This window comes from Panthera onca, chromosome A1 (assembly GCF_046562875.1).
Source record: "Panthera onca isolate mPanOnc1 chromosome A1, mPanOnc1 haplotype 2, whole genome shotgun sequence".
NCBI classification, from domain to species: domain Eukaryota; kingdom Metazoa; phylum Chordata; class Mammalia; order Carnivora; family Felidae; genus Panthera; species Panthera onca.
In genome coordinates, this window is record NC_138339.1 from 170,917,827 (window position 1) to 170,945,651 (window position 27,825).

Below are 27,825 nucleotides of genomic sequence, written 5' to 3' on the forward strand. Positions count from 1 at the left end.
AGCTCAGTGGTCTCCAAAGCGGGGGCCTCGGAGCATCACCTCAGAAGTTGCTGGAAATGCACATTCACGGGCCCCACCCAGACCTACTGAGCCAGCCAATTCGGGGTGAGGCCAGGGAGCCTGCATTTTAACGAGGCCGCCCAGGAGCTCAGGTGGCAGCTCACGTTGGGGCCCAGGTCTCCCGCCTGCTCCTGTCCTGCCGAGGGCCTGGGGCGGGACAGCGGAGCCCGGGCGCGGCCCGGACAGGTAGCCTCCCGCGGGGGCTCAAGGGGCGCTACCCTCTGCTCCCTGCGGTTCCACCGCCTCCGAGGGTGGAGCCCGGCCGCCCCGCCTGCACACCTCCAGCGGCACAGGTGGCTGGGCAGGGCCTGGAAACAAAGTCATAAGAGCAGCACCTTGAAAAAAAAAGTCCTCTCTCCTGGACTCCCCGCTCGCTAGTCGCAGGGAGCCCTCGGAGCCGCCACCATGGGTAGGTCCCGGGGCCGGGCCGGCGTCGTCGGGGCGCAGAGGGGAGCCCGGGGCGCTGTGGGGGGCGGGGGGCGGGCCAGGGTCGTCGGGGCGCAGAGGCGAGCCCGGGGCGCCTCCCGGCCGGGGTCGTCGGGACGCAGAGGGGAGCCCGGGGCGCTGGGGGGCTGCGCGGCGGGGCCGGGCCCCGCTGTCGCCGGCGGACCTGCGCGCGGGGCCGAGAGGGCTGGCGCCGCGGACGGGCGGGAAGCGGCTGCGGGGTCAGTGGAAGCGGGTCCCGCGGGCTCGGGGGAAGTGGCCGAAGCCAGATCTGGGTCTCCGCGCGAGGACGGAGAGCCCCGAGGCGCCCAGGCTCAGAGGCTGCGAGAATGAATAAAGTGAGCTCGCCCTGCCCACCTGTGGGCCGGCTCGTGTTCCCAGCCGGTGGGCTGAAACGACTGGGGCGTGCCGGTGTCGGCGGGGCCCCAAAGCTCCGTCTCTCCAGTGGGCGCTTAGTGGCCGCCTTGGCATGTCCCTTGCCGCTGGCCGGCCAGGTGACCCCGGAGCTCCAGTGGGGGCTGGAGACGGCCCTTTGTGGCCCTTATCGTCCTGCCGCTGCCCTCAAGCTTCAGGAGAAGGCACTCAGGGAAAACAGCTGGTCCTCCACAGGCATGGAGTGTAGGCAGAGCATCTCGGGAACAACTCGATCCTGCCTGCTTCCCGATAGACCACTCTGGAATGAATGCAGAAGCAGAGAGCAGAGCTGAAAGAGACCAGAGGTCATCCCAGCCCTCTCCTCCCTGAAAGAAGGGGAACCAAGTCAAGTGACTCCCCCAAAGTCGTGCCATGGACCAGCCGTGAGGGCACAAGCCGACCACATGGTTAAGAGAACCAGGTCTGGCTTTGGCTCGCCTGCCGTCCTATTCCTGTCGACTGCTTCCTGCCTGGATGATTTTGCATCAGTAAATTAAACTCTTTGGGCTTCAGCGTCCTCTGCCCTTAGGAGTCCTGGGACTGCCCTCAGTGGTTGTGTGTGTGTGTGGGGGGGGGGGGGGGGTTCGAGCACATGCCCGGTGTGCAGCCCTCATCGGCTCGAATTACCTCGCTGCACCGCACCGTGGGGTGGGCCTGAAGCAGCACTGAGTGGTTCATTCTTGGGGCTTCTAGCTGTAAACACCTGTGCCTTTTCCAGAAAGATGCTACAGCCTCCCTCCGAGGTGGGGGCCATCCACAGTGCATGCCTCACAGGCAGACAAACTCCTGGGCTGCAGTTCTGGACCCCTCCTCACACATCATTCGCCTATCACTCTGCGTGACTTCTCTGGGAGGTGCTCTGAGGGTGGATTGATTCGGTTTTCAGATACCAAATACCTCGGTAGCATCTGTGTTGTGAGGACTTTCCTGGAATAGTTCCAATCCCGCTAGCTGCCAGCAGCCTGATCGTTGGTGAGCAAACACAGGTCGCTTCTGAAGTGTAGTCCCGAATGAACTGATTCCTTCCAGTTTGCAAATTGGTCCTTGAGTGGTGGTTTTGGTTTTTGGTTGTTTTTTGCGTTTTGCTTTTTGTTTTGGTTTTGTTTTGTTTTGCGGCTAAGGTCAGCATAGCACATCAGTAGCATTATATCCAGACACCAGTTTTGTGTTTATCCAAGCCCTAAAGTTGCAATATCTGAGTTTAGTTAGTAAGTAGAACAAACGATTTTTGAAGTTTTTTTTTTTAATGTTTATGTATTTATTTTTGAGACGGAGAGGGAGAACACGAGCAGGGGAGGAGCAGAGAGAGAGGGAGACCAAGAATCCCAAGCAGGCTCTGCACCGTCAGCGCAGAACTGAACAGGGTTTCTTGCAAACCGTGAGATCATGACCTGAGCTTGAATCAAGAGTCGGACGCTTAACTGACTGAGCCACCCAGGTGCCCCTGAAGGGTTTTTTAACCAAGGGGAGCAGTAACTTCTCTTGAGAACAGATCTTTGGCCTCAGATGGTGCCAAAGTTGCTTTAGAGCCCCACATGACTGAATGGGCACTACGTGGGATGCTTGGTGAATGCAGCAGGGGGGTAAGGAAGCAAGACAGAGGGTCTTCGAGACACGTTTGCTTCGAGCTGATTCTGTCCCGTGTGTGACTGGAACTAATGTTCACACCAGCTTCTACTGGCCCGTGGAATGGGAGTAAATGTTGGGGTGGAGTAGGAAAGCAAGGGTTGTGATCGGCATCAAATGTACCAATTACTAGACTCAGTAACACAGCAAGGGGGAATCCACAAGGATAAACTGGATAAAAAGTTGCTTTGGGCGTGACAGTGCATAGCTAAACCTGGCTGTGGTATCCAGTTAGAATCATGAGCTGCAAACCCTTTGCTCTAAAGAGGGCTTTTCCTGTAAAGGGCCAGATAATAAATATTTTCGGCTTTGGGAAGTAGCACTGTCTCTGTGGCAACACTCAACTCCGCCCTTGTAATCCAAAATACGTAAACAAATGCACAGAGCTGTGTTCCAATAAAACTTTACGGGCACAGAAATTTGAATTTTATGTAATCCTCATGTGTCACAAAATAGTGGGGTTTTTTTGTGTGTGTGTTTTTAAGGAGGTGAGCAGGGGAGAGAGAGAGAGAGAAAGAGAGAGAGAGAGAGAGAGAGAGAGAGAGAGAGAGAGAGAGAATCTCAAGCAGACTCCACTGCAGAATAACAAGCAGAAGACTGACACAGGGCTCAATCCCACAACCCTGGGATCATGACCTGAGCAGAAATCAAGAGTCAGACACTCAACTGACTGAGCCACCCAGGTGCCCCACAAAATAGTTTTTAAACATTGTTTTTCCATCATTTAAACATAGAAAGCATTCTTAACTTGCAAGCTACAGAAAAGCAGGTGGTGGGGCCAGATTTGGCCCATGAGCCATTGTTCTCCTACCCTTGCCTTTTTAAAAACATTTTTTTAAGTAATTTTTTAAATGTTTGTTTATCTTTGAGAGATAGAGCATGAGTGGGGGAGGGGCAGAGAGAGAGGCAGACACAGAATCCGAAGCAGGGTCCAGGCTCTGAGCTATCAGAACAGAGCCCAGTGCGGGGCTTGAACTCACCGCGAGATCATGACCTGAGCTGAAGTCGGACACTTAACCAGCTGAGCCACCCAGGCGCCCCTCACCTACCCTTGCTTTAAAGTCTGGGTGTGCTTGTCAGAGTTAGGGGTGGAGAGGAAGCCCCCCTCTCAAGAGCTGTCTTGTGGAGTTAGGTTCCAAATGGCAGGGAACCTCTCAGCTGAGGCTTTCGTGCGGCTAGGGATGGTTTTGCTGAAGATTTCAAATATTCCCTCCTTCCCCCCTCACCCCATTCCCATTCTTACCCAGAGCTGAGCAGGTCTGCGCTAAAGTTGCTGCTCTTACAAATTACTTCCCGTACTTTGGTCCTGGAGAACCATAGGTCCTGCTGTCATTTGCCATGTATCTGACTTTGGAAATGAAGCATGGAGAGGCTCCAGGTTCTATGAAGCAAGCTCCCGCCTCCCTCCGCCAGGACCTCCAGACTGTTTTGAGGAATTCGCTCACTTAATGAAGGATAGTTGATTATATTCCTGAATCCCCTACTCGGTCTCCTGCTGGCCTTGTGGGATTCTGATGAGTTTTTCTAGTCAGCTTCCTGCCTGAGCATAAAATGACGGACTGGTTTTGAAGGTGCCACAAACCCGGCCACTTAAAAGTTCTTACACATTCTTGTTTCTTTCTAGAAGTTCTTGGGTAAACCAAAGAACAGCGCTGAAGTCCCAGGGAAGCTGGAAACCCTTTTCTAGGCTGGAAGTGTCCAGCTAGAGTTGCTACCAAAGGGGACCTTGGGCATCTGACCCTTGGGAGAATTGCCTTCCCCTCAGACAGCAGGAAGAGAGAACTTTTTTTTTTTAACTTTTATTTATTTTTGAGAGAGAGAGAGCATGAATGGAGAAGGGGCAGAGAGAGACAGGAACAGAGGATCCAAAGCAGGCTCTGCACTCACAGCAGCGAGCCCGATGCAGGGCTCGAACTCCCGAACTGTGAACTTACCAACAGTGAGGTCGTGACCTGAGCCGAAGTCAGACGCTCAACCAACTGAGCTACCCAGGCACCCCAGAGATTTTGGCACTGGATTCTTTCAGGCTGACATTGCTGTAGGGCAGTGGTATTAGTCTGTAGTGTACATCAGGATCATCCGAGTGAGGGCTTATCCCAACAGGTTGCTGGGCCCCACCCCTCGAGTCTCTCTGCTTTAGTGGGTCTGGGGCAGCGCTCAAGGATTAGCAGTTACCAAATTCCCAGGTGCTGCTGCTGCTGGTCCCAAGACCCTGATTAGAAAACCACTGCTCTAAATGACTCTAAATGACAGGCTTGGTTCCATGACCCTCACCCACATCCAAATATTGCTACTGTGCCCCCCAGATGAGATCGTGGCAGCAGGATCTAGTGTAATCTGGTCCCTGGCTTGCCCGTGATGATCCATTTTGCAGTAAATTAGTAGCTAGAATTTGAAAATTCGCTTGCACGGGTTAAGAACAGGGTAGAAACAAGCAGGAGTGAAGAATCCATATGGTCCAGCTATGGCTCATGGGGGGTGGGCCTAAATCACTTATTTATGCAGGTATTTATTTACCACCCGTCATGAAGAAACCCATATCCTCAGAGGCCAGGAACATTGGCTTATAAACAACATTTTTCCACACCAAGGGATACCTGAGGAAAATAAAGTATCAAGAGACAAAGCCATAGCTAACGGTGTCTTGTCAAAGTTGGAGGATTTGCCATCTTAATACTAAATTTTTGCCTCGTCCTTCATGCCTCTACAAAATGTCCTGAGTGGAATTATTCCAGGTTTGATTTATTTGGATTTTTTAAATTAATAACTGTCCTGCTGCTCTTTGCATTACTAAAGAACAGGGAGCACATGGAGGGCCCACTAGTTGGCTAGCTCACCAGTGAGAGGGACAGCTGTCCATTCTCCAGGGTCGAGCTGCTCACGACAGAAGCCATGATGGGACCGCAGGGACGGACCACCCAGCCGACCGTGCTCCCACCTCCCTGGGCACAGCTGCCCCGGACACAAAGGCATCTTGACCCTGTCCCTGGCAGGAGAGAAAGTGGGTAGGTGTCTCAGGTGAGCTATGATAAGGAAATAAAAACAAGGGTGGACTCTGAAGAACATTCCACATTCCTGCATGATGATAGTGAAAGAACAGAAGTAGTATTATCAGGAGATGAATGAGAACCACTGACTCATAATCCTAGGGTTGCAACATACAGAACCCAGGAACCTCTGTTTTGTAACTTGGTCTCTCGGTTTCAGAGGCCGGGAATGCATCACTGAGGAAGCAGGACGGCGGGGTCATCTCATGGGGATGATGGGAACAGGGCCGTGTCAGCTGGCCAGGCTGTGCCTCTGCTCACCGCCGGGCATCAGCGCGGGTGCTGTTAGCATCTGTTGGCGGTGCAGAGTTACGGGGCGGTCTCGGCAGCCGGAAGGTTGTACAGCCAAAGGGAAGGGATAGCGTCTTCCACAGACTTTCTGCAGAAGGAGGAAGGCCTGGTTCCTCTGAGACTCGACATCAGCCAGGGCTTCCCCACTGGGCTCCTGAAAGGAGCCTGTCGTCAGAGAGAGGGTTTGGAGCCAGCCAGCTGTGGTGTGGGGATGTGTGAAACTGAGCACACACCCAAAGGCAAATTTGGTTCAAGAATCAGACTAGAGGCCGGAAAATTCACAGAATGTACTCACATAAGAAGACCCGTTAAAAGCTCACAGACTAAGCATTTGCAAATCGTACGATCTACTTCAAGAGGCAAGAATTTTATTGTAAGCTCCATCAGGACGTATCAGAAGGTACAGTTGAGATGTTCTTGGAGAAACAGACCTTTTTCCTAGTGGATCAAAACATATCCCCTCACACGGTGTATTAGTTTCCTGTGGCTGTAACAAAAGTATCACAAACTGGGTCGCTTAAAACAGCAGAAATGTGTTCTCTCACAGTTCTGGAGGCTGTTAAGTCCAAACTCAAGGTGTCTGCAGGACCATGCTCCCCCTGAAGTTTCTAGAAGAGAATCTGTCCGATACCTTTCTCTTAGCTTTTGATGCTGCTGGCGATTATTAGCATTCCTTGGCTTTATAGATGCATCACTCCAATCCATTCCCAGCATCACATGGTCATTTCCTTCTTTGTGCCTTCACATCACCTCCTGTCTGCGCGTATCTGTCTGTCTGCACAGAGCTGTCTTCTTAGAAGAACACCAGTCCTGTGGGGTTAAGGACCCCCCCTTCTCCAACATGACCTCATCCTAACTCATTATATCTGCAAAGACCCCATTTTCTTTTCGTGTTTTATTTTTTTAAGTTTATTTATTTTGAGAGAGAGAGAGAGGGTGTGTGTGAGCAGGGGAGGGACAGAGAGAGAGGGAGACAGAGAATCCCAAGCAGGCTCCCCACTCAGCGCAGAGCCCGACACGGGGCTTGAACCCGTGAACCGTGAGCCAAAATCGAGAGGCGGGGGCTTAACCACCTGAGCCACCCAGGTGTCCCAAGACCCCATGTGCAGATAAGGTCACATTCTGCGATTCTAGGAAGGACACAAGTTTTGGGGGGTACTATTCAACCCAGTGCACATGGTAGTAGAAAATGTTCTCTCTGAAAGATGTATATCACTTATACGTGACGTTAGGTAGGAAAACTCCTTGATGTGTAAAGATGACTCCACTGCGGCCAGAATCCTCAGCTTAGGTACCACACGTGATGCCTAGTATCTTTCCCCAGCAAGATGGATGGATTTTCTGGGTATACCTCTAGTCAGTTCCAAACAGCGATCTATGTGATAACAGAATTGGTATGTAGAAAACACTTCCCATGTAGAATATTAGGTGAATCAGAAATGCTCACAGTGATGTCATAGACATTTATCTTAAAGTAATTCTAAAAATTATGCTCATACTCCATTGATACTGTACCTAGGTGCTGTACTACGGATCTGTGGGTAAAGTTTTCAAGCGCTGTTGTTGGACCTCTGAACCGTGATTCACTTTCCTTCTGCAATAGCTGTTCCTATGCATGTTCACCCTAAAATTATAAGACTGGAAAAAAGTCACCTAACACTTCCTTTTTATGTATATATGTTTTTATGTATGTATGTATGTATGTATGTATGTATGTATGTATTTACTTATTTATTTTTGAGAGAGACAGAAACAGTGCACGTGGGGGAGGGCCAGAGAGAGAGAAGGAGAGAGAGAGAGAATCCCAAGCAGGCTCCACACTGCCTGTGCAGAGCCCCACGCCCGGCATGAATCCATGAAACCATGAGCTCATGACCTGAGCTGAAACCAAGATTCTGACACTTAACTGGCTGAGCCACCCAGGCGCCCTTGTCTCCTAACACTCCCATGGAGACTCCTACCGTCTAAATATCAATCGGGGGGAATTGTGCTTTCTGTAGACTGTTTCACAGCCTAACTTCACACTTACCATGATCATAAGCATTTTTTCTAGTCACGATTTACCATCTAAGAGCAAAAGATCTTTGTGTCTAAAATTTAAGATTTCCAAAAAAAATTAAAGATAAATAACAATTCACATCTCTAACTCAATTGGCTCCAAAAGAAACCCCCAACAGACCAGGGGATTAGTTCCTTTTGATTTGGTGACACTCGTCTGCCTTTGGCGTTGTTTTTGCCTATGACATGATAACAGTATTTCAGAGAGGGTGCTATGGACTCATTTCTGTCACCTGTTCTGCATGTGCAGTTTGCTCTTGGACCCCGTGCTCTCTCCCTTCTTGTCTCCTCGTAGAGCCTGCTCCGGGTGTAGGTCTGTCTTAGCCCTAGCCTATGAACAGATGCGTTTATGGACTCTCAGCAGGAGAGCATTTAACTTTTTTAAATGTTTATTTTTGAGAGAGAGAGAGAGAGAGAGAGAGAGGGATCTCATGCAGGAGAGCAGGGGAGGGACACAGACAGAAAGAGAATCTCATGCAGACTTCACACTGTCAACATGGAGCCCCACGCGGGGCTTGAACCCAAGAACTGTGAGATCATGACCTGAACCGAAGTCGGACGCTCAACCAACTGAGCCACCCAGGCGCCCCAGCAGTAGAGCATGTAAAGCAAGCCTCACTCTAAGTTCAGAATGAAGGCTGTTCTTCCAGAATAATAGAACATCCAGGTGTAGATGAAGGAAATACCTAGGAGAGCAAGGGCCACCTTCCTGACACCCAGGAAATTCTCTCACCTGAGATGACTGATCCTGTCTATGCCGCCAGAGGCAGAACTTAGGCCTAGCCCTGGCCCTTTCTGTTTTGCATAATAGCTTACTACATATTAACTCTGTGGCACCCTCTGGCCTGCCTGCACTTCCCATGCAATTGAGAAGTAAATAGTCTCTGGCATGTCCAAAGGCGGGCGGATCCTGGGCCTGTAGAGATCATTTCTCTCTGAAGGAAAATAGGAATGGCAGTCAGTGATTCACGTCTATGGTTACAGACATGAGACGCTAAAAGTCACAGGTTATTTATAAAACCATCAGAGGTGGCCACAGTGGGCCTCTTAATGCCCATGATTTTATATTTTTAATGTTTGTTTATTTGAGAGAAAGAGAGTGCAAATAGGAGGCGGGCAGAGAGAGAGAGGGAGACAGAGGATCTGAAGCAGGCTCTGTGCTGACAGCGGAGAGCCTGACGTGGTGCTTGAACTTACAAACCATCAGCTCATGACCTGAGCTGAAGTCAAGACCCAGACGCTCAGCCTACTGAGCCACCCAGGTGTCCCTGAATGCACGTGATTTTAGACAATCGTGTGTAGAAATCTTCGTAAAAGATAGGATATCTGTAGCCTACAGCAATAGGTTGTACACCACAAATGCTCTCTGACTGTTACGGGTTGAATTGTGTCCCACTCCCTGCCCCCCAACTCAAATTCATATATATGCTGTAGTCCTGACCCCAGGTACCTCAGAATGTGACCTTGTTTGGAGATAGGGCCTTCACAGATGTAATTAGTTCCATTGAGGTCATTTTGGAGTAAGGGAGCCCGCAATCCAGTACGACCGGTGACCTTGTATGAACGGGACGTCTGGACACGGCCACCACAGAGAGAAGACTGTGTGAAGATGGCAGCAAGGATCTAGGTAATGCTATCATGAGCCGAAGAACGTCTACGATGGCCAGTGACCCCCAGAAGCTGGGGAGAGGCCAGAACAGATTCCCTCTTATAGTCTCAAAAGGAGCCAACCAGGGGGCGCCTGGGTGGCTCAGTCAGTTGAGCGTCCCACTTCGGCTCAGGTCGTGATCTCACGGTCCGTGAGTTTGAGCCCCGCGTCGGGCTCCCTTTCTCTCTGCCCCTTCCCTGCTCATGCTCTGATCTCAAAAATAAAGAAACATTATAAAAATTAAAAAACAAAAAAGGAGCCACCGAGGTCAACACCCTGATCTCAGCCTCCCAGCTCCCAACTCAGAGATGATAAATTTCTCTTGTTTTAAGGATCAGTTTGTAGGATGTTGTTATGGCAACTGCCCCAAACTAATGCGCAGACCGCGAGCTGCCTCCCTCACTCCTGACCAGGGGAATCCCCAGGCTGAGGGAGAAGGTGGCGAAGCCATGTGTCAGACACACAGTACAAGGTGAGGGCAAGGCCTGGCTGCCGGACGGTTAAAGATACGAGGCTGTGTGTTACTCACTTGGCGAAGGCAGACCAGCCACAGGTGCCATTCCCATGGTCCCTGCCCCACACAAAGGGGTGACATGGTTGTGAGGTACCCCGTTGCTAAGGAGCTACACTGCAGCTAAGAGATTTTATGCTCTGTGTCTGTCTTCTCACCAGCTGAGCGCACGCCTTCGGCCCCTGTGGCTGTGTTCCCAGTGCTCCCAGACCGAGCCGGTCCCTGCCCCATGCCAGAGCCACTTAATAAAACCTATACTGTCCCATTAGCCCTGGTTTCCCTGTATTTCTAAAGTAGCTTTACGTGCTTAGGCTGATTGGTGTTCTGGGACCTCAAAGGACTGATAACTCATTTGCTTTGAGCAGGGGTAACTTGATCAAACTGGCATTTTGAAAGCCAGTCACACCACTGTATTCTGTTTAGGTAGCTATTTGCTGACATGTCAAAGGCAAAACAGATTCCCTCCCAGTGGGGAAGGAAGTATTTGTGGAAAGGGGCTATTTCTTTAAGAGCAGTGGAAGGATGGGCAGGGCACCGGCTGGAGATGTGCAAGCTGCCCGCTGCATGAAGGCCCCAGCAAGGGAGCCCCCGGGGGCTGGAATGCAGCCAGGCTCCGTGGCCAAGCTGTACATGCGCCCAGGGACCAAGCCGCTGTCCGCTCGTCGAGCCGTGCCTCCCCGGGCAGCATCCGGCCTGAATGATCACAATTCTCTGATGCGCACAGATGTGCCTTAGGCACCAGCAGGGGCCCCGAGGGTGGAAAATGTGGCGAAACCCCCAAGTAAGAAAAATAGTCATCAAGTTGGGCAAGAGACAGCTCCAGAAGAGCCACTCCAGAAACTGGGGCCTGGATTACAGGTGCAAAACTTGTTCTACAGCTCACCTAACATCGACGGTCCCACTTAAGAAAGTGGAGTAGCCCACTTAAGAAAACCAGGTGCTGATTTCAGCTCAGGTCAAGATCCCCCGGTGCATGAGTTCTGGCCCTGCATTGGGCTCCGTGCTGGCAGCACAGAGCCTGCTTGGGATTCTCTCTCTCTGCCCCTTCCCTGCTCTCTTCTCTCTCTCTCTCTCTCTCTCAAAATAAATAAACTTAAGAAAAGAAAACAAGAGGTGCTTCTCACTTCTTAAGTTGATCAGTTTTTGAAAAAAAAAAAAAAACCAATTGTGCCCCAAGGTGCTCAGGCCCCTTCCCCTCCTCCCATGTCCCCTGCCCCCTCGCCTCAGGCCAACCCCTGTTTTGCTGGGTGCGTATTCTGTGTGGCTCTTTTTGAAGTGGCATACCCTTTATTTCCTCACCAAAAATGGGGGAAGGGGGATCATATGACATGTGAGGCTCTGTAACATTTTCAGAAGTCAGAACAACTCGCTCTGTGAGCACAGTCATAAAAAGACTAAAGAAATGTACTAGGGGCAGAGAATACCTTGGAGGCCAAGGGGAGAGATGAGACGCTAAGTGCCCTACTGGCTCGGGGAGCTCTGAAGGAGCCTGGTGTAGGAATCAGAAGTCGTGGCCTGACGGTGGGGGGGAGGGGGGAGAGTCAGATCCTGGGGGGATCTTGGAACGCTGTGCTGAGCAGCGGGTCTGACCTTGCAGGGAGCAGGGAGCCGGGAGCCAGCCAGGTTGGGGAGCCGTCCTGATTTGCTCCATGTGGGGAAGCTCAGGTCCGGTTGGGTGGATGGGAGACGGGGAAGGTGAGACAGGGCATCCGCTTGTCACCGTCATCCCGGTGAACAATGAGCGCAGCCAGAATCGCATCAGAGGAGCTGATCACCTGGCCCGGAGCCGCCACGTGGGATGCACACCCTCTCGCCAGACCCCTTTCTTGCCTGCTCCTCAGCACCACTGCAGTGGCCAGGGGCTCCCAGGAGGGCTCGAGAGCCTGAAGACAGCTGGGCCTTACCCTGGGAGCTGCCGATTAGGTAGGTCTGGGATGGACCTGAGAGTGTGCATTTTTAAAAACATGTTTTTACACATTTATTCATTTTCGAGAGACAGACAGCTCTGAGCTGTCAGCACAGAGCCTGACGTGGGGCTCAAACTCACGGACGGCGAGATCATGACCTGAGCTGAAGTCGGACGCTTAACCGACTTGAGCCACCCAGGAGCCCCTTTGATGAGTTCCCAGGTGCCGCTGCTTCTGGGACAGAGACCACACATTGAGAACCACTGCAATAGAGAATGAAACACGATCCTTAAAGCTCTGCAGCCACATGCATGCAGGACACTATAGTGCTGCCCGTTTGAAAAGCAGCTTAATTGAAAATCAGTGCTTGCCGCTGTGGCTGTGTCTAAGAAGACTGACTTCCGCCTGTCCACAACTTTTTCATTCCTATGGCCTAATTTCCCAGGCCGATGTCATAGGGACCCTCTTCTTTTGGTCAGCGTGAGCAACCCTGGATGGAACCGCCTCTTCCTTTGAGGGCCCCTCTCAGCCCTGCCAGGGGCCCCCATCGCAAATTCTTGCCCGTATTTCAATCTTAAGTCATTCCGTTCCAAACATTTATCTGCACTACTCAGCTGTCATCATGGGCTGCAGTGAGTAGCAAGTTCTGTAGCAATTCCTGTAGATCTGATCTTATCAACCAACTTGCAAAGAGGTGTTAGCATCTTTAGGTGAAGGAATGGCGGTCCAAAGGTTAAGTGCTTTGAATCTTTAAAGCCACATGATCAGGAAGGATGTCCCCAAGCAGAGGCTTAATCTCCTGCCCCCAAGGCCTGCCTTTCCACCTAAAAGAACCCAATGTTCAACTTAACTCGTCTTCCTCCTGGTTTATGAAACCATTTTCAGACCACCTGATTCCTTGTAGCAGCTCTGGAAGGCAGCATCCTCACTTTACAGACGGCTAACGGAGAGTAACCCGCAGAAGGCACCAGAGCCAAGGCAGATCCTGCCAGATCCCATTTAAAAGGCATGGAATAGGACTCCTAAGCCCCAAGTAGAAAATGTAGCTTAGGGGAAAAAATTATTTAAAAAAGAACACTTTGGGGCGCCTGGGTGGCTCAGTCGGTTAAGCATCTGACTCTTGATCTCAGCTCAGGTCATGATCTCACGATTTGTGAGTTCGAGCCCCACGTTGGGCTCTGTGCTGACAGCTCAGAGCCTGGAGCCTGCTTCAGATTCTGTGTCTCCCTCTCTCTCTCTGCCCCTCCCCTGCTTGCACTCTCTCTCTGTCTCTCTCAAAAATGAATAAACTTAGTTAAAAAAAAAAAAAAAAAGAAATGCTAACTGCAGTACACAACCAGCAAATAGCTCTGAATTCAGTAACAGAGGAGGTTAGCAACCTCTGCCCCTCAGTAATAGAAGTGGCTTTTTGGAACGCACACTTTTCGGAAAATAACAAACTTCCTGGGTGATGACTGGGTACTAAATCTCAGATTTTTACCTGAGTGAGCTTAGGAATTTCATTTTCCACAATGTAGTTCTGAGTGTGATGGTTGTTAGAACAAGATCTAAGCTCTCGTTTCTGGAACCCTGTCTATGTTCCAAGTAAACAAAATCTTTACCATTGTTAGCTGGTATACAATAAGCACTAAACAGTATTTTGCAACAGAAATTATAGGTGCTACCTCAGCCAGATGAAATCTTTCCTTGCAAACCCAAGTCCTGAGAAACATGCGGCAGGAACTACTGCAGTGAAGCTCCAGGCCATCCCATTGGGTCTGGGTTTTCATACCTCCCTCCTGCTTTTCAGTAAAGGCCTGGTGCAAGGACCAGCCTGAGCCCTGTGCAGCTGGCACTCAGCTCGCTTTGCTGGGTCTTTGGGAGACAGTAGTAAGAGCACTTTATCTGAAGGATAAGTAGGCAGAGCATCATTTGGTCCTGCTGTTTCTTCTAGAAGGCAGGGCACCACTGCAGTGAAACAGGGCTTCGAATACTGCAAACAGGCCTGCTTGTGTGTTCTCCAAAAGCATGTGTTCCTGAGTGGGTTTTGTATTTCACTGGAGAGTGGCTGTCCCCAGTCTGGTGATGAAAGCTGGTGTGTGGGCTACATCAGGCAGGGTCCCATCTGGACACAGAAGGCATACTTGGAATAGAAGCAATTATTCAAACACAACACACCGTTTAGAACAGGACAGAGCCAGGGGCGCCTGGGTGGCTCAGTTGGTTAAGTGTCCGACCTCGGCTCAGGTCATGATCTCACGGTCTGTGAGTTCAAGCCCCGAGTCGGGCTCTGTGCTGACAGCTCAGAGCCTGAAGTCTGCTTTGGATTCTGTGTCTCCCTCTCTGTCTGCCTCTACCCCACACATGCTCTCTCTCTCTCAAAAATAAATAAACATTAAAAAAAAAAAAAAGAAAAGGTGGGTCAGGGCGCCTGGGTGGCTCAGTTGGTTGAGCCTCGGACTCTTGATTTTGGCTTAGGTCATGATCTCTGGTTCATGAGTTTGAGCCCTGCATCAGGCTCTGCACTGACAGTGTGGAGCTAGCTTGGGATTCTCTCTCCCCTCTGCCCCTTCCCCACCCTCCCTCTTTCTCTCCCTGAAAATAAATAAATAAACTTATTTAAAAAAATTTTTAAGGTTTATTCATTTTTCAGAGACAGAGAGAGAGTGTGAGTAAGAGAGGCGCAGAGAGAGAGGGAGACACAGAATCAGAAGCAGGCTCCAGGCTCTGAGCTGTCAGCACAGAGCCCGACACGGGGCTCGAACCCACAAACCGTGAGATCATGACTTAAGCCGAAGTCGGACATTTAACTAACTGAGCCACCCAGGCGCCCCTAAATAAACTTATTTTTTAAATTAAAAAAAAAAGCGGGGGGAGGCAGGGAGGCATAAATGACAGTGCAGGTACCCGGAGTAATGACTTCAGTTGTCTCCCCCATGGGAAGTGGTATAAAACTGACCAGAACCTGGGAGGAGAGTTGTGTGGGGAGGGCCTCCTTCGGAGGAGTCTCCACTGTCCCCTGAGGATGGAGCAGTCTGAGGTGACATATGGGGAAGGAGGCAGGGAGAGGAACACCATGACCCTCTGGTCTCCTGCCCAGGCTTCCCATTGGCCAAGCCACGTGGGGGGTCGGGAACCCGGGAGAGACTGATGAAGCGCGCACAGGGCAGCATCTCTGGCAGAAGGAGGTTAGAACCTGGACGGGCAGGTGGAACTAATGAGGGGCAGGGCTGGGATCCAAACACTGGACTTGGTGATGGCTACGACCGCGGCTTGGGAGCACTTGTTCGATCAACAAACATTTGATTCCCACCCTGTGGGAGGCAGCAGCATCTTCCCTGAATGATGCGTCAGACCTGGGCGGGGGCCCCGACAGGTGGGCTGTCGGAGGGAGGCTGGCTCACCCTCGGTCACAGCTGGAAAGCAATAGGTGCGAGGTTCAATCACACGTCTGCCCCCCCATGCCCACGTTCTGCCCCTCAAAGCAGCCCCTTCCCACCAGCAAGTCTAACTGGGGAGAAAATCAGGCTATTTGTGGAACAATGTCCTTCCAGAACTTTACAGATGGCAGGAGTTGGGACCGGACCCCTGTGAGGCCAGCACAGGTCATTTCCCGCATTAGGACAAGGATTGAAATAGCACCCCTGATCCTAAGTGGGCGACAGTGAGACCGTCTGGCGCGTGGTTGGGGAAGTGCCAACACCCACAGCACAGCGTGACCAGAATCAGGAAGCGAGGCCCCCGCCCATGAAGGAGGGGGGTCTCGACCACCGCATGGGTCTGGGCCAAGAGCGGAGTTCCTCAGGCAGGGCTGCGGTTTTGTTTATTGTGGGCTGGGGCTCGGGGCTTGCACAGAATGAAAATCCGAGGCAGCAGGGCCAGCGTCTGTGATGGGACAGCAGGCACGGAGTGTCTCTGCGGAGCTCGGGGCCAGCAAGGTGATCAGAACTACTCATGCAGATCAGTCCGGCAACTGGACATCACAGCCTGCGGGTGGTTCTCACGGGGATGTCCCTGAACCGGCGGGGACATCAGCTTGGGACTTGTGAGAAATGCAGGCTCAGGGGGCCGCCCCAGAGTCAGCAGCTGTGGGCATGGGGCTCGGCGACCTGTTCTCCCGAGGAGGTCGATTCTGAGGCACACTGAAGTTTGAGGACCATTTGTGGGGTCACAGATTCAGAATAGAGGTGTGGGGGGGGTGCTCGCGGGCCCCTGAAAACAAAGGACTCTAAGATGCGGTCAGTGGAAGCCAGGGAGGGGGAGGGATGATTCCCCATGGAGAGAGGCCCCGCATGTGACAGACACAGATAAGAACGGGCCGTGCGTAGGTGCAGGGAGCGGTGCCACACGGCGTGAAGACTCGAACCCGGGTATGGGTCAGCTCTCCTCAAAATTCAGGGGAGGCCAGCGCAGGGCATGAAGGGTTCGCCTAAGATCTAGAAAGTCGAGTCAACGGCCCTTGGTTTGCACTGGCTTACTTGGATTCTCACCTTTTTTTCTTCCTGCTCTTCTAATTCCTTCTTCTGACAATAAGGCCCCGCAATGTGGTAGGTCCTGGGAAAGATGCTGGGGATGGGGAGGTGGACACCCCTGGAGGGGAGGCAGAAATACAAACTGGTATTGCACTCTGGGAGAATCGGGAGGCAGAGGGGGCTAGTGCGGGTCGTGTCGTGGCAAGAGTTACAACAGGTGTAGGAAGGGGCAGGGGCCGTTCCTGGAGTCACTGTCTCGTGCGTTACCGTCTTTGAGTGGGCGCCCAATGTGCTCAGCAAACGGGTAGCTGGGTGTCATGCGAGCCCCGCCCCGTGCATGCGGAAGGGGCTGGAAGAGAGGCGGGAACAGGTAACGGGAATGGTGGCTGAGTCCTCACTGTGTTAGACACCCTGAAGCATTTCACATTCCCACTATTTAATCCTCACCCAACCCCACTGACCTCGTGAGATAGTAAAGGACAAGCGGAAATGTTTGGTCTTCACCCTGTGGGCGATGGGCAGCCTTTGAAGTGTTTTCAGGAGGAAATGGTCTTGGCGCTATTCTCGAAGCCTCTGACTCTCAATTCTGACCACAATGAAACTGCCTGAGGAGCTAATTAAAAGAAAATCTGATGCCAGGTCCCGCTCCCAGAGAAGGCTGGAGCTGTCTGGACAGCACATCTGACCTCCCCGAAAAGTCAGAGGGTCTGAGTTGAGACTCTGCACGAAGTGTTTTCATTACTTGACTTTAATAGTGGCATTTTGTTTTTCTTTCAGGAATGTCCAGATCACAGGTGAGTGTTTTTTTCCTTCTCTACAGAGCTTTGTTTTGTCTGATATGCTCCTAAATGTTCACAGCTGTCCTTCCTTCGCTTAAAAATGCCCGTCACAGGGGCACCTGGTTGGCTCAGTCGGATAAGCGTCTGACTTCGGCTCAGGTCGTGATCCCACGGTTCGTGGGTTCAAGCCCTGCGTCGAGCTCTGTGCTGACAGCTCAGAGCCTGGAGCCTGCTTTGGATTCTGTGTGTCTCTCTCTCTGCCCCTCTCCTGCTCATGCTGTGTCTCTCTCTGTCTCTCAAAAATGAATAAACATTTAAAAAAAATTTTTTTAATTGCTATTATATACTCATGTCATTGGTGCGGGGACAATCCTGAGTTTTTTCTTTAGGACATGGTGTGTCTCGTTTTTCTCAAAATAACAATAAAACCAGATGCATTATTTCACTGTTGTCTCTGTGTGGAGTGCAAGGGGTGAAATATTTTTTAAATTCTTGATTCCACCTCTGGACAGTCACTGACAAGTTGCTAAATGTGCATCAGCTACTTTCCATGCTGTTAGCGCTCACTCGTGAACACGGGCCAGTGGGGGGCGTGTTTCAATCCCACACCGTTTGTTTTCATCAGGGCTGCTTCGGTTACCCCCTGAGCATCTTCTTCATCGTGGTCAATGAGTTCTGTGAAAGATTTTCCTACTATGGAATGAGAGGTAACCATCCTCACCCTCCCTCCCCGGAGTGAAGAGCCTGACTTACCACAGCTCCTGACTTTGTCTCCCCTCTTGCCCCGTCCCCTGCCCTCTGCAAAAAGCGCTCCTGATTCTGTACTTCAGACGGTTCATCGGATGGGACGATAATCTGTCCACGGCCATCTACCACACGTTTGTGGCTCTGTGCTACCTGACGCCCATCCTTGGCGCGCTGATCGCGGACTCCTGGCTGGGAAAGTTCAAGTGAGTATTTGCAGCTTCCTTGTTAAGAAACAAGCCAAGAAGTAATTGCAGCTTTGTGGTTTGGGATGACGGACGGTGGGAACAAGGAATCAAGGCCCATAAAACTCTTAGGAGAGCGTGTCAGGCGCTGTTTCTGCTCAGATTGTATCCCGGGTCTAGCACCATGCCTGGCGTTTGGCAGTGTGAATGCAGGTAGCACTGGTAGGTTCTTTCCTTCCTCCAAACAGTGGTGACATCTCTGTCTCCTCTTGAAATAGTAGCAGGGATACTGTCTATCATTAATCACGTGTGAGTCGCAGAGTTAAGGTCTAGAGAACAAAGAAGCTCCCTAATGTATGTGCCGGCTGCCTAAAGGCTCACACTGCTCTCTGGGCGGGGAGGATGTGGGGCATTCATCCAATTCTACAGGATCAGCTCCACGAGTGCCCCCAATAGAGGGTTACTGAGAAGTCCCCAGAACTTAATGAGCAAGGAAGTGGAGGTTCTTCTGGGCCAAATTCACTGATTCTCTCTCTCTCTCTCTCTCTGCTCCCCCCCCCCCCCCAGCTCGCACACTCTCTCTCCCTTTCTCTCAAAATAAATAAACTTAAAAAAATTGTTTTTAAGTTGAAATTTGTAGTACCTGCTATAAATCTAACAAAACCATAAAATGAGAGTTGGTAAATCCTAGGAGTGATTTTCTTTTTTTCAATTCAGGAGGTAAAATACTTAGATAACTTGGAAAACACAAATGAACTCACTGTACATTCAATACAATATAAAAATGACTGGGGCGCCTGGGTGGCTCAGTCGGTTAAGCATCCAACTTCGGCTCAGGTCATGATCTCGCAGTTTGTGAGTTCGAGCCCTGCGTAGGGGGCTCAGAACCTGGAGCCTGCTTCAGATTCTGTGTCTCCCTCTGTCTCTGCCCCAACCCACTCACACTCTGTCTCTGTCTCTCTTAAAATTAAACATTAAAAATTTTTTTGGTAAATAATTAATGGCCCACTCCTGGCCAAATATTGTTACCAGGCACAAGATAAGTATCTCTTCCTTTTGAAGATAGACGGACTCAGCAGTTAGGTAAAAGGAAACACTGAGTTTTTCAAGTAATTCGGAGATGAAACCGATCTTCCGCCCCTTCCCCTGGCTCCAGCCGATGTGACTTACACGTGCAGGCTGGGCAACAAATTCTCCAGCAGGCTGCCTTTCTAGGAGTTAGCAGTTCTTGTTTTTGTTTTTTGTTCTGTTGTTTGAAGAGTTCCCAGTGGTACTCAAGTTTGAAAAACAAGTACACAATGGCTGGCGTCTTGCCTTTTGAAGCAGGGGGCCTTTCTGTGGGAGGGAAGGAAGTGGGCTCCTACCGTGCAGTTAACTTAGGTTCTCTTAACCCCTCTCAACACAGGACGATCGTGTCGCTGTCCATCGTATACACAATCGGACAGGCGGTGATTTCAGTCAGTTCCATTAATGACCTCACAGACTTCGACCATGACGGAATCCCTGACAACCTCCCCACACATGTGTGAGTTGACACCTGCTGCCCTCCCCCACCCCCACCCCCCCGCCACTGGTGGCTTACTCCGCGCTCTAATTTTTCATCTTTTTTCCTTGAACTTCACCGTAAGTGCAAGGAGGTCTTTCCTCCCTCATCAGCCTAGAGGAAGCTTTTTAGTTGACTAAGAGTTGGGTCTATGTATGTCACCATCCTAGCAGCTGTCTGGAGCCACTGCTCACTCGACGCCTGGCTGTCTCGGGTACATGTCGCATGACACACGGTCAGCGCCCGGAATACTTGTGTTAATCTTGATCTTCCTCACAGGGACAGAACTCCCGCAGACCTTGATCCCTAATCGTGCCAGGTTTCCTCAAGACTCTGTGCCTTTGGGTGTCTCCTCGTACCATACTTCCGCTTATTTTTCAGTAATTCAGTTTCAGAAATATTTATTGCAGCCCTGTGTTCTGAGTTCTTGATGGAAAGTGCCGTTGACAAACGCTCCTCTGTGAGACTAATTTCCCATCACTACAGTCTGGCCTTATAAAAATGTATTTTGTTCCCGGTTCTTGTGCTTCCTTTCCTTGATCTATGAGTAACGTGTCGAATGGGTTGGGGAAATATCACGGAAACTCAAATTGGTATCTGCAGTTCTTGCGTTTCTGGTTTGCTAGCCAATCGGATCGCTGTTTAGACCCGGTCCCTTGCTGCAACACCCTCGGTGCCCACAGAGAACTGCGCTGGTGGAAGGGAGTGGTTGTATGACCGGGTCAGGAGCTCACACTTCCAATGTCTGAGTCCCAGCTACTCACAAAGGAGCTGTAAGACCTGGGCAGCTCACCTTCCCCAGGCCTCAGTTTTCTCTTCTATGGTATCAATTAAGAACATGGACTTTGGAGCCAGGCTAACTGGTTCAAATGCTGGCTATGCCCTTTACTAGTTGTGGGATCTTGAGCACATTTCTTAACCTCTGTGCCTAGGTTTCTTAACCTCTGTACCTAGGCAGTAGGAACTGCCTACTTCGTGTGGCAGTTTTGTGCCTTAATCTGGGTAAAGGACCCACAGCATGGCCTGGCAAGTGGTAAGTATTCAAGAAAGCTTAGTCTCTTAGCGTATTTCATGGAGTTCATCCCTACAGCTCTCACTAGAGGGCCCGGTACATCATATCCAACCGGCCATGTTTTGTTGTCATTTCAAATGTTTGGGGGTGCCTGAGTGGCTCAGTTGGTTAAGCTTCCAACTTGAGCTTGGGTCATGATCTCACTGCTGGTGAGTTCAAGTCCCGCATCAGGCTCTGTGCTGACAGCTCAGAGCCTGGAGCCTGCTTCAGATTCTGTGTCTCCACCTCTCTCTGCCCCTCCCCTGCTCACGCTCTGTCTCTCTCTCTCTCAAAAATAATAAATATTAAAAAAATTAAAATTTTTTTTGAATATTTGTTTATTTTTGAGACGGAGAGAGACAGAGCACGAGTGGGGAAGGGGCAGAGAGAGGGGGAGACACAGAATCTGAAGCAGGCTCCAGGCTCTGAGCTGTCAGCACAGAGCCCAACATGGGGCTTGAACCCATGAACCGCTAGATCATGACCTGAGCCTAAGTTAGACAACCGATTGTGCCCCCCAGGTGCCTCTAAACATAAAAAAAAAATTTAAATAAATAAATAAAAATAAAAGAGTGATAGCACTAAGCACAAGTTTATTAAGAGGCAAACAAAAAAAGTGCTTCAGCCAGTTAATTCAAGAAGATGAGCATGATTTTTTTTAAGTTTTATTTATTTAACTAAACTCTACACCCAACACGGGGCTTGAGCTCACAACCCCGAGATCAAGAGTCACACACTCTTGTGACTGAGCCAGCCAGCAGCCCTAAGATGAGCAGATTTAAAAAAAAATTTTTTTTAACATTTATTTATTTTTGAGACAGAGAGAGACAGAGCATGAACAGGGGAGGGGCAGAGAGAGAGGGAGACACAGAATCTGAAATGGTCTCCAGGCTCTGAGCTGTCAGCACAGAGCCCGATGCAGGGCTCGAACTCACAAACCGTGAGATCATGACCTGAGCCGAAGTCGGACACTTAACCGACTAAGCCACCCAGGCGCCCCTGAGCAGATTTTTTAAAGGAATTTTTCAATGTGCAGTATCTTCCTTGACTTTATCTATAGTTTCCTAAAATGTTTGTTAGCATTTTAAAGTAGTATTTGCAAACAAGAAGATTTGGAATAAACCCTTATAAAACTTGAAATTTGGGGGCGCTTGGGTAGCTCAGTCAGTTCAGTGTCCAACTCTTGATTTCAGCTCAGGTCATATCTCATGGTTTGTGAGTTCAAACCCCCCACTGGGCTCTGTGCTGACAACGTGGAGCCTGCTTGGGATTCTCTCTCTCTCTCTCTCTCTCTCTCTCTCTCTGCCCCTCCCCAGCTTGTGCATGTGCTCATGCTCTCTCTCTCTCTCAAAATAAATAAATAAACTTAAAAAAATTTTTTTAAAAACCTGAAATTTGTAGTACCTACTATAAATCTAACAAAACTACAAAATGGGAGTTGGTAAGTTCCATTAGTTGGTAAGTTCCATTAGATTTTTTTTCAATTCAGGAGGTAAAATACATAGACTTGGAAAATACAAGGGAAGTAAAAGTAACTAAGCCTTAATTCCCTCCATTATTACAAATAATCTCTTCTATCATTGTAAAAGATTATAGTAGTAAATCTTTCGTTCTGCTTCTTTCCAGTCTTCTGTACTTTGTAAACAAGTTAAGATCATACCACATAACCTGATACTCTGCTTTGCATTTAAATTGTCATTTTCCATGGCTTTTCATGACTATTATGATTCTATTATGATTGTACTAGACACAGTGCACACAGACACATTTTACCTACCCATTCTTTTACTGAAAACGGTAAGAGGTACAAAAGAATTCCATACATAAATCCTTGTCCAGTATTCAAGCGGTTGCTTTAAGTTTTTTAAATATACATACAAGTTTGTTAACAGAGAGAGTAATAATGATTTCAGGAATAGAATGCAGTGATTCATCACTTACATGTAACACCCAGTGCTCATCCCAACAAGTGCCCTTCTTAATGCCCCTCACCCATTTAGCCCATCCCCCCCACAACCCCTCCAGCAACCCCCAGTTTGTTCTCTGTATTTAAGAGTCTCTTATGGTTTGTCTCCCTCTCTGTTTTCGTATTATTTTTTGCTTCTCTTCCCTTACGTTCATCTGTTTTGTATCTTAAATTCCACATATGAGTGAAGTCATATGATACTTGTCTTTCTCTGACTAATGTCACGTAGCATAATACCCTCTAGCTCCATCCACATTGTTGCAAATGGCAAGATTTCATTCTTTTGGATTGAGTACTCCATGACTTCTTTATCCAGTCATCCGTCGATGGACATTTGGGCTCTTTCTATACTTTGGCTATTGTCGATAGTGCTGCTATGAACATTGGGGTGCATGAGCCCCTTCAAAACAGCACACCTATGTCCTTTGGATAAATACTTAGTAGTGTAATTGCTGGGTTGCAAGGTAGTTCTATTTTTAACTTTTTGAGGAACCTCCATGCTGTTTTCCAGAGTGGCTGCACCAGTTTGCATTCCCCCCCCAGCAGTGCAAAAGTGTTCTCTTTCTCTGCATCCTCACCAACATCTGTCATTTCCTGAGTTGTTAATTTTAGCCATTCTGACAGGTGTGAGCTGGTATCTCATTGTAGATTTGATTTGTATCTCCCTGCTAATGAGTTTGTTGAACATTTTTTCATGTGTCAGTTGGCCATCTGGATGTCTTCTTTAGAAAAATGTCTATTCATGTCTTTTGCCCATTTCTTCACTGGATTATTTGGTGTTTGGATTGAGTTTGATAAGTTCTTTATAGATTTTGGATACTAACCCTTTATCTGATGTGTCATTTGTAAATATCTTCTCCCATTCCCTTGGTTGCCTTTTAGGTTTGCTGATTGTTTCTTTCACCGTGCAGAAACTTTTTATCTTGATGAGGTCCCAATAGTTCATTTTTGCTTTTGTTTCCCTTGCCTCTGGAGACATGTCAAGTAAGAAGTTGCTGCGGCCAAGATCAAAGAGGTTGTTGCCTGTTTTCTCCTCTAGGATTTTGATGGCTTCAAGACTTATGTTTAGGTCTTTCATGCATTTTGACTTTATTTTTGTGTCTGGTATAAGAAAGTGGTTCAGGTTCATTCTTCTGCATGTCACCGTCCAGTTTTCCCAATACCATTTGCTGAAGAGCCCATCTTTTTTCCATTGGATATTCTTTCCTCTCTGTCAAAGATTAGTTGGCCAAACGTTTGTGGGTGTATTATGGGTTCTGTATTCTGTTCCATTGATCTGTGTGTCTTTTTTGTGCCAGTACCATACGGTCTTGATGATTACAGCTTTGTAATATGCTTGAAATCCAGAATTGTGATACCTCCAGCTTTGGTTTTCTTTTTCAGGATAGCTTTGGCTATTCAGGGTTTATTCTTGTTCCATACAAATTTAGGATTGTTTGTTCTAGCTCTGTGAAGAATGCTGGTGTTATTTTGATAGGGATTGCATTGAATATGTAGATTGCTTTGGGCAGAATCAACATTTTAACAATATTTGTTCTTCCAGTCCATGAGCATGGAATGTTTTTCCATTTTTTTGTGTCTTCAGTTTATTTCACAAGCTTTCTATAATTTTCAGTGTATAGATTTTTCACCTCTGTGGTTAACTCTATTCCTAGGTATTTTATGGGTTTTGGTGCAGTTGTAAATAGAATAGATTCCTTAATTTTTCCTTCTGCTGCTTCATTATTGGTGTATAGAAATGCAACCAATTTCTGTGCATTGATCTTATATCCTGTGACTTTGCTGAGTTCATGGATCAGTTCTAGCAGTTTGTAGAGTCTTTTGGGTTTTCCACATAGAGTATCATGTCATCTGCAAAGAGTGAGAGTTTGACTTCCTCCTTGCGAATTTGGATGCCTTTTATTCCTTTGTGTTGTCTGAATGCTGAGGCTAGGATTTCCAACACTATGTTGAATAACAGTGGTGAGAGTGGACATCCTTGTCATGTTCCTGACCTTAGGGGGAAAGCTCTCAGTTTTTCCCCGTTGAGGATGATATTAGCAGTGGATCTTTTGTGAATAGCTTTTATGATCTTGGGTTTTTATCAAGAAAGGATGCTGTATTTTGTCAAATGCTTTCTCTGCATCTCTTGAGAGGATCAAAAGATAGTAGATTATGATAGTAATGTTAAGGCCCATGAATTCAAATTTCATTCTGCTATCAAGACTGTATTCCTGTGAATTATCTTCTCAAACAGGTTGAGTCCCTTCTCTGTGTTTAACTACTGTGAGATTGTGATTTATAATAAGAAATACGTGTTCAATCTTCCCTGTTTTGGGAACAGAACTCCTAAAACCCTTGGAATTCCCTAAGTGATGAGAGTGGTGAACTGTCTCTTGTTATGTTGATGAGGTGACTTTGGGGACCTGGCTAAGGATGGAGCCTGGTTGCCAAAAGAACCAATTATGTGACTAGAGAGTTGGAACTTTCATTCCCACCCCCTGACCTCCAGGGAGGGGGAGAGCGCCTGGAGATTGAGTTAATATCCAGCGGCCAATGGTTTAATCAACCATGCCTATGTAAGGAAGCCTCCATAAAAACCCAAAAGGACAGGGTTGGAAGAGCTTCCAGGTTGGTAGGCACAGGGAGGTACGGGGACAGAGGCACCCTGGAGAGGCCGTGGGAGCTCCGTGCCCCTTCCCACCTATTTTGTCCTGTGCATTTCTTCCACCTGAGTGCTCCCAAGTTATATCCTTTTATGATAAATTGGTGATCTAGTAAGTAAAGTGTTTCCTGAGTTCTGTGAGCAGCTCCAGCAAGTTAATTGAACCCTACAAGGAGGTCGTTTATACTGATTTATAGCCAGTAGGTCAGAAGTACAGGCAACAACCTGGGATTGTGACTGGTATCTGAAGTTCAAGGAGATGGTCTTTGGAACTTCCAGTTTGTAGCTCATCAGTCAGAAGCACAGGTGACAACCTAGGCTTGCCTGTGGTGCCTGAAGTCGGGGGGAAGGCAGTCTTATAGGACTGAGCCCTTAACCTGTGGAATTTTTTTTAAATTATTTTTTTTAGTATTATTTTTTGTCAAGTTAGCTAACATACAGTGTGTACAGTGTGCTGTTGGCCTCAGGAGTAGATTCCCATGATACATCACTTACATAAAACACCCAGTGCTTATCCCAACAAGTGCCACCTTCGATGCCCATCACCCATTTCACTCTCTTTCACCCTCAGTTTGTTCTCTGTTTTTAAAAGTCTCTTATGGGTTTCCTCCCTCTCCGTAACCATATGTTTTTTTTCTTTCCCTTCCCCCATGGTCTTCCGTGAAGTTTCTCAACTTCCACCTATGAGTGAAAACATGATATCTGTTTTTCTCTGACTGACTTATTTCACTCAGCATGATACCCTCCAGTTCCATCCATGTAGTTGCAGATGGCAAGACTTCATTCTTTTTCATTGCTCAGTAGTACTCCATTGTATATATGTACCACATCTTTATCCAGTCATCATTTGATGGACATTTGGGCTCTTTCCATGATTTGGCTGTTGTTGAAAGCGCTGCTATAAACATTGGGGTACATGTGTCCCTATGCATCAGGACTCCTGTATCCCTTGGATAAATTCCCAGCAGTGCTGTTGCTGGGTAGTATGAGCTGTGGAATCTGATACTGTCTCTGGGTAGAGAGTGTCAGAATTGCTTTGAATTGTAGGACACCCAGCCGGTGGCCATGAATTGTTTATTGTTAGTATGGGGATTCCCCTCCCTACACTGGAAATTGGGCCCAGGAACCCAAAGAGAACCACTGTCCCTGGTCCTCTGAGGGAAATTAGAGGACAGAGAGACTCCTGCTTTGAAGAATCTCACATTTCTGCAATATCCCCTCTCCTTTCCCTAGGGCACTGTCCATGATTGGCCTGGCCCTGATAGCTCTGGGAACCGGAGGAATAAAGCCCTGTGTGTCTGCATTTGGTGGAGACCAGTTCGAAGAGGGCCAGGTGAGATCACGTGCCTTCACAGAAACTACATAAAACAAATATAAACATCCAGGAATTATTGCACGGACACCAAGTCTGTTCTCCATTTGATTCTTTTCAAGGACCGATCATCAGCCACATTTGATCAGTTGATATATAACCAAAGTCATATTGTAACCTTATCCTTTTAATTACAGGAAAAACAAAGAAACCGATTCTTTTCCATCTTTTATTTGGCCATTAATGCTGGAAGCTTGCTTTCTACTATCATCACTCCCATGCTCAGAGGTAAGACATATCCGGTTTTCTTTTTTTGAATTATGGGGAGAAAGTCAGGTGGCAAGTTTAAGTCCTTGTTTTGTTTGTTCGTTTTGTCCCTCTTTTCTCCCATTACGCTTCTGCTGTTGGATACTTCGAAATCCAGAAAATGAGCTTCGTGTTGTCTCTAATCCTATTTGACTCCCTTATCCCAAAGACCACTGAAGAATCTAAAACACCCCTAGCATGGCAATCATTTTTTCTAAGTTTTTATTAATGCAAAGTCTTTTTTTTTTTTTTTTTTTTTAATTTTTTTTAATATATGAAATTTACTGTCAAATTGGTTTCCATACAACACCCAGTGCTCATCCCAAAAGGTGCCCTCCTCAATACCCATCACCCACCCTGCCCTCCCTCCCACCCCCCATCAACCCTCAGTTTGTTCTCAGTTTTTAACAGTCTCTAATGCTTTGGCTCTCTCCCACTCTAACCTCTTTTTTTTTTTTTTTTTTTTTTTTCCTTCCCCTCCCCCATGGGTTTCTGTTACGTTTCTCAGGATCCACATAAGAGTGAAACCATATGGTATCTGTCTTTCTCTGTATGGCTTATTTCACTTAGCATCACACTCTCCAGTTCCATCCATGTTGCTACAAAAGGCCATATTTCATTTTTTCTCATTGCCACGTAGTATTCCATTGTGTATATAAACCACAATTTCTTTATCCATTCATCAGTTGATGGACATTTAGGCTCTTTCCATAATTTGGCTATTGTTGAGAGTGCCGCTATAAACATTGGGGTACAGGTGCCCCTATGCATCAGTACTCCTGTATCCCTTGGATAAATTCCTAGCAGTGCTATTGCTGGGTCATAGGGTAGGTCTATT

The 27,825-nt window shown here is 48.4% G+C and overlaps 1 protein-coding gene across 1 annotated transcript in view; it reads left to right on the forward strand.

The window, feature by feature from the left end:
- Positions 1 to 244: 244 nt before the first annotated feature.
- SLC15A1 (solute carrier family 15 member 1) overlaps positions 245 to 27,825 on the forward strand; it is a 59,381-nt gene continuing 31,800 nt past the window's right edge. Inside the window, exons 1-7 of the mRNA XM_078432343.2 lie at positions 245 to 469; positions 17,235 to 17,251; positions 17,862 to 17,943; positions 18,045 to 18,186; positions 19,571 to 19,690; positions 26,603 to 26,702; positions 26,879 to 26,969. Coding sequence (XP_078288469.1) covers positions 466 to 469; positions 17,235 to 17,251; positions 17,862 to 17,943; positions 18,045 to 18,186; positions 19,571 to 19,690; positions 26,603 to 26,702; positions 26,879 to 26,969 — 556 coding nt within the window. The 5' untranslated portion in view covers positions 245 to 465. The remainder of the gene's footprint in view (positions 470 to 17,234; positions 17,252 to 17,861; positions 17,944 to 18,044; positions 18,187 to 19,570; positions 19,691 to 26,602; positions 26,703 to 26,878; positions 26,970 to 27,825) is intronic.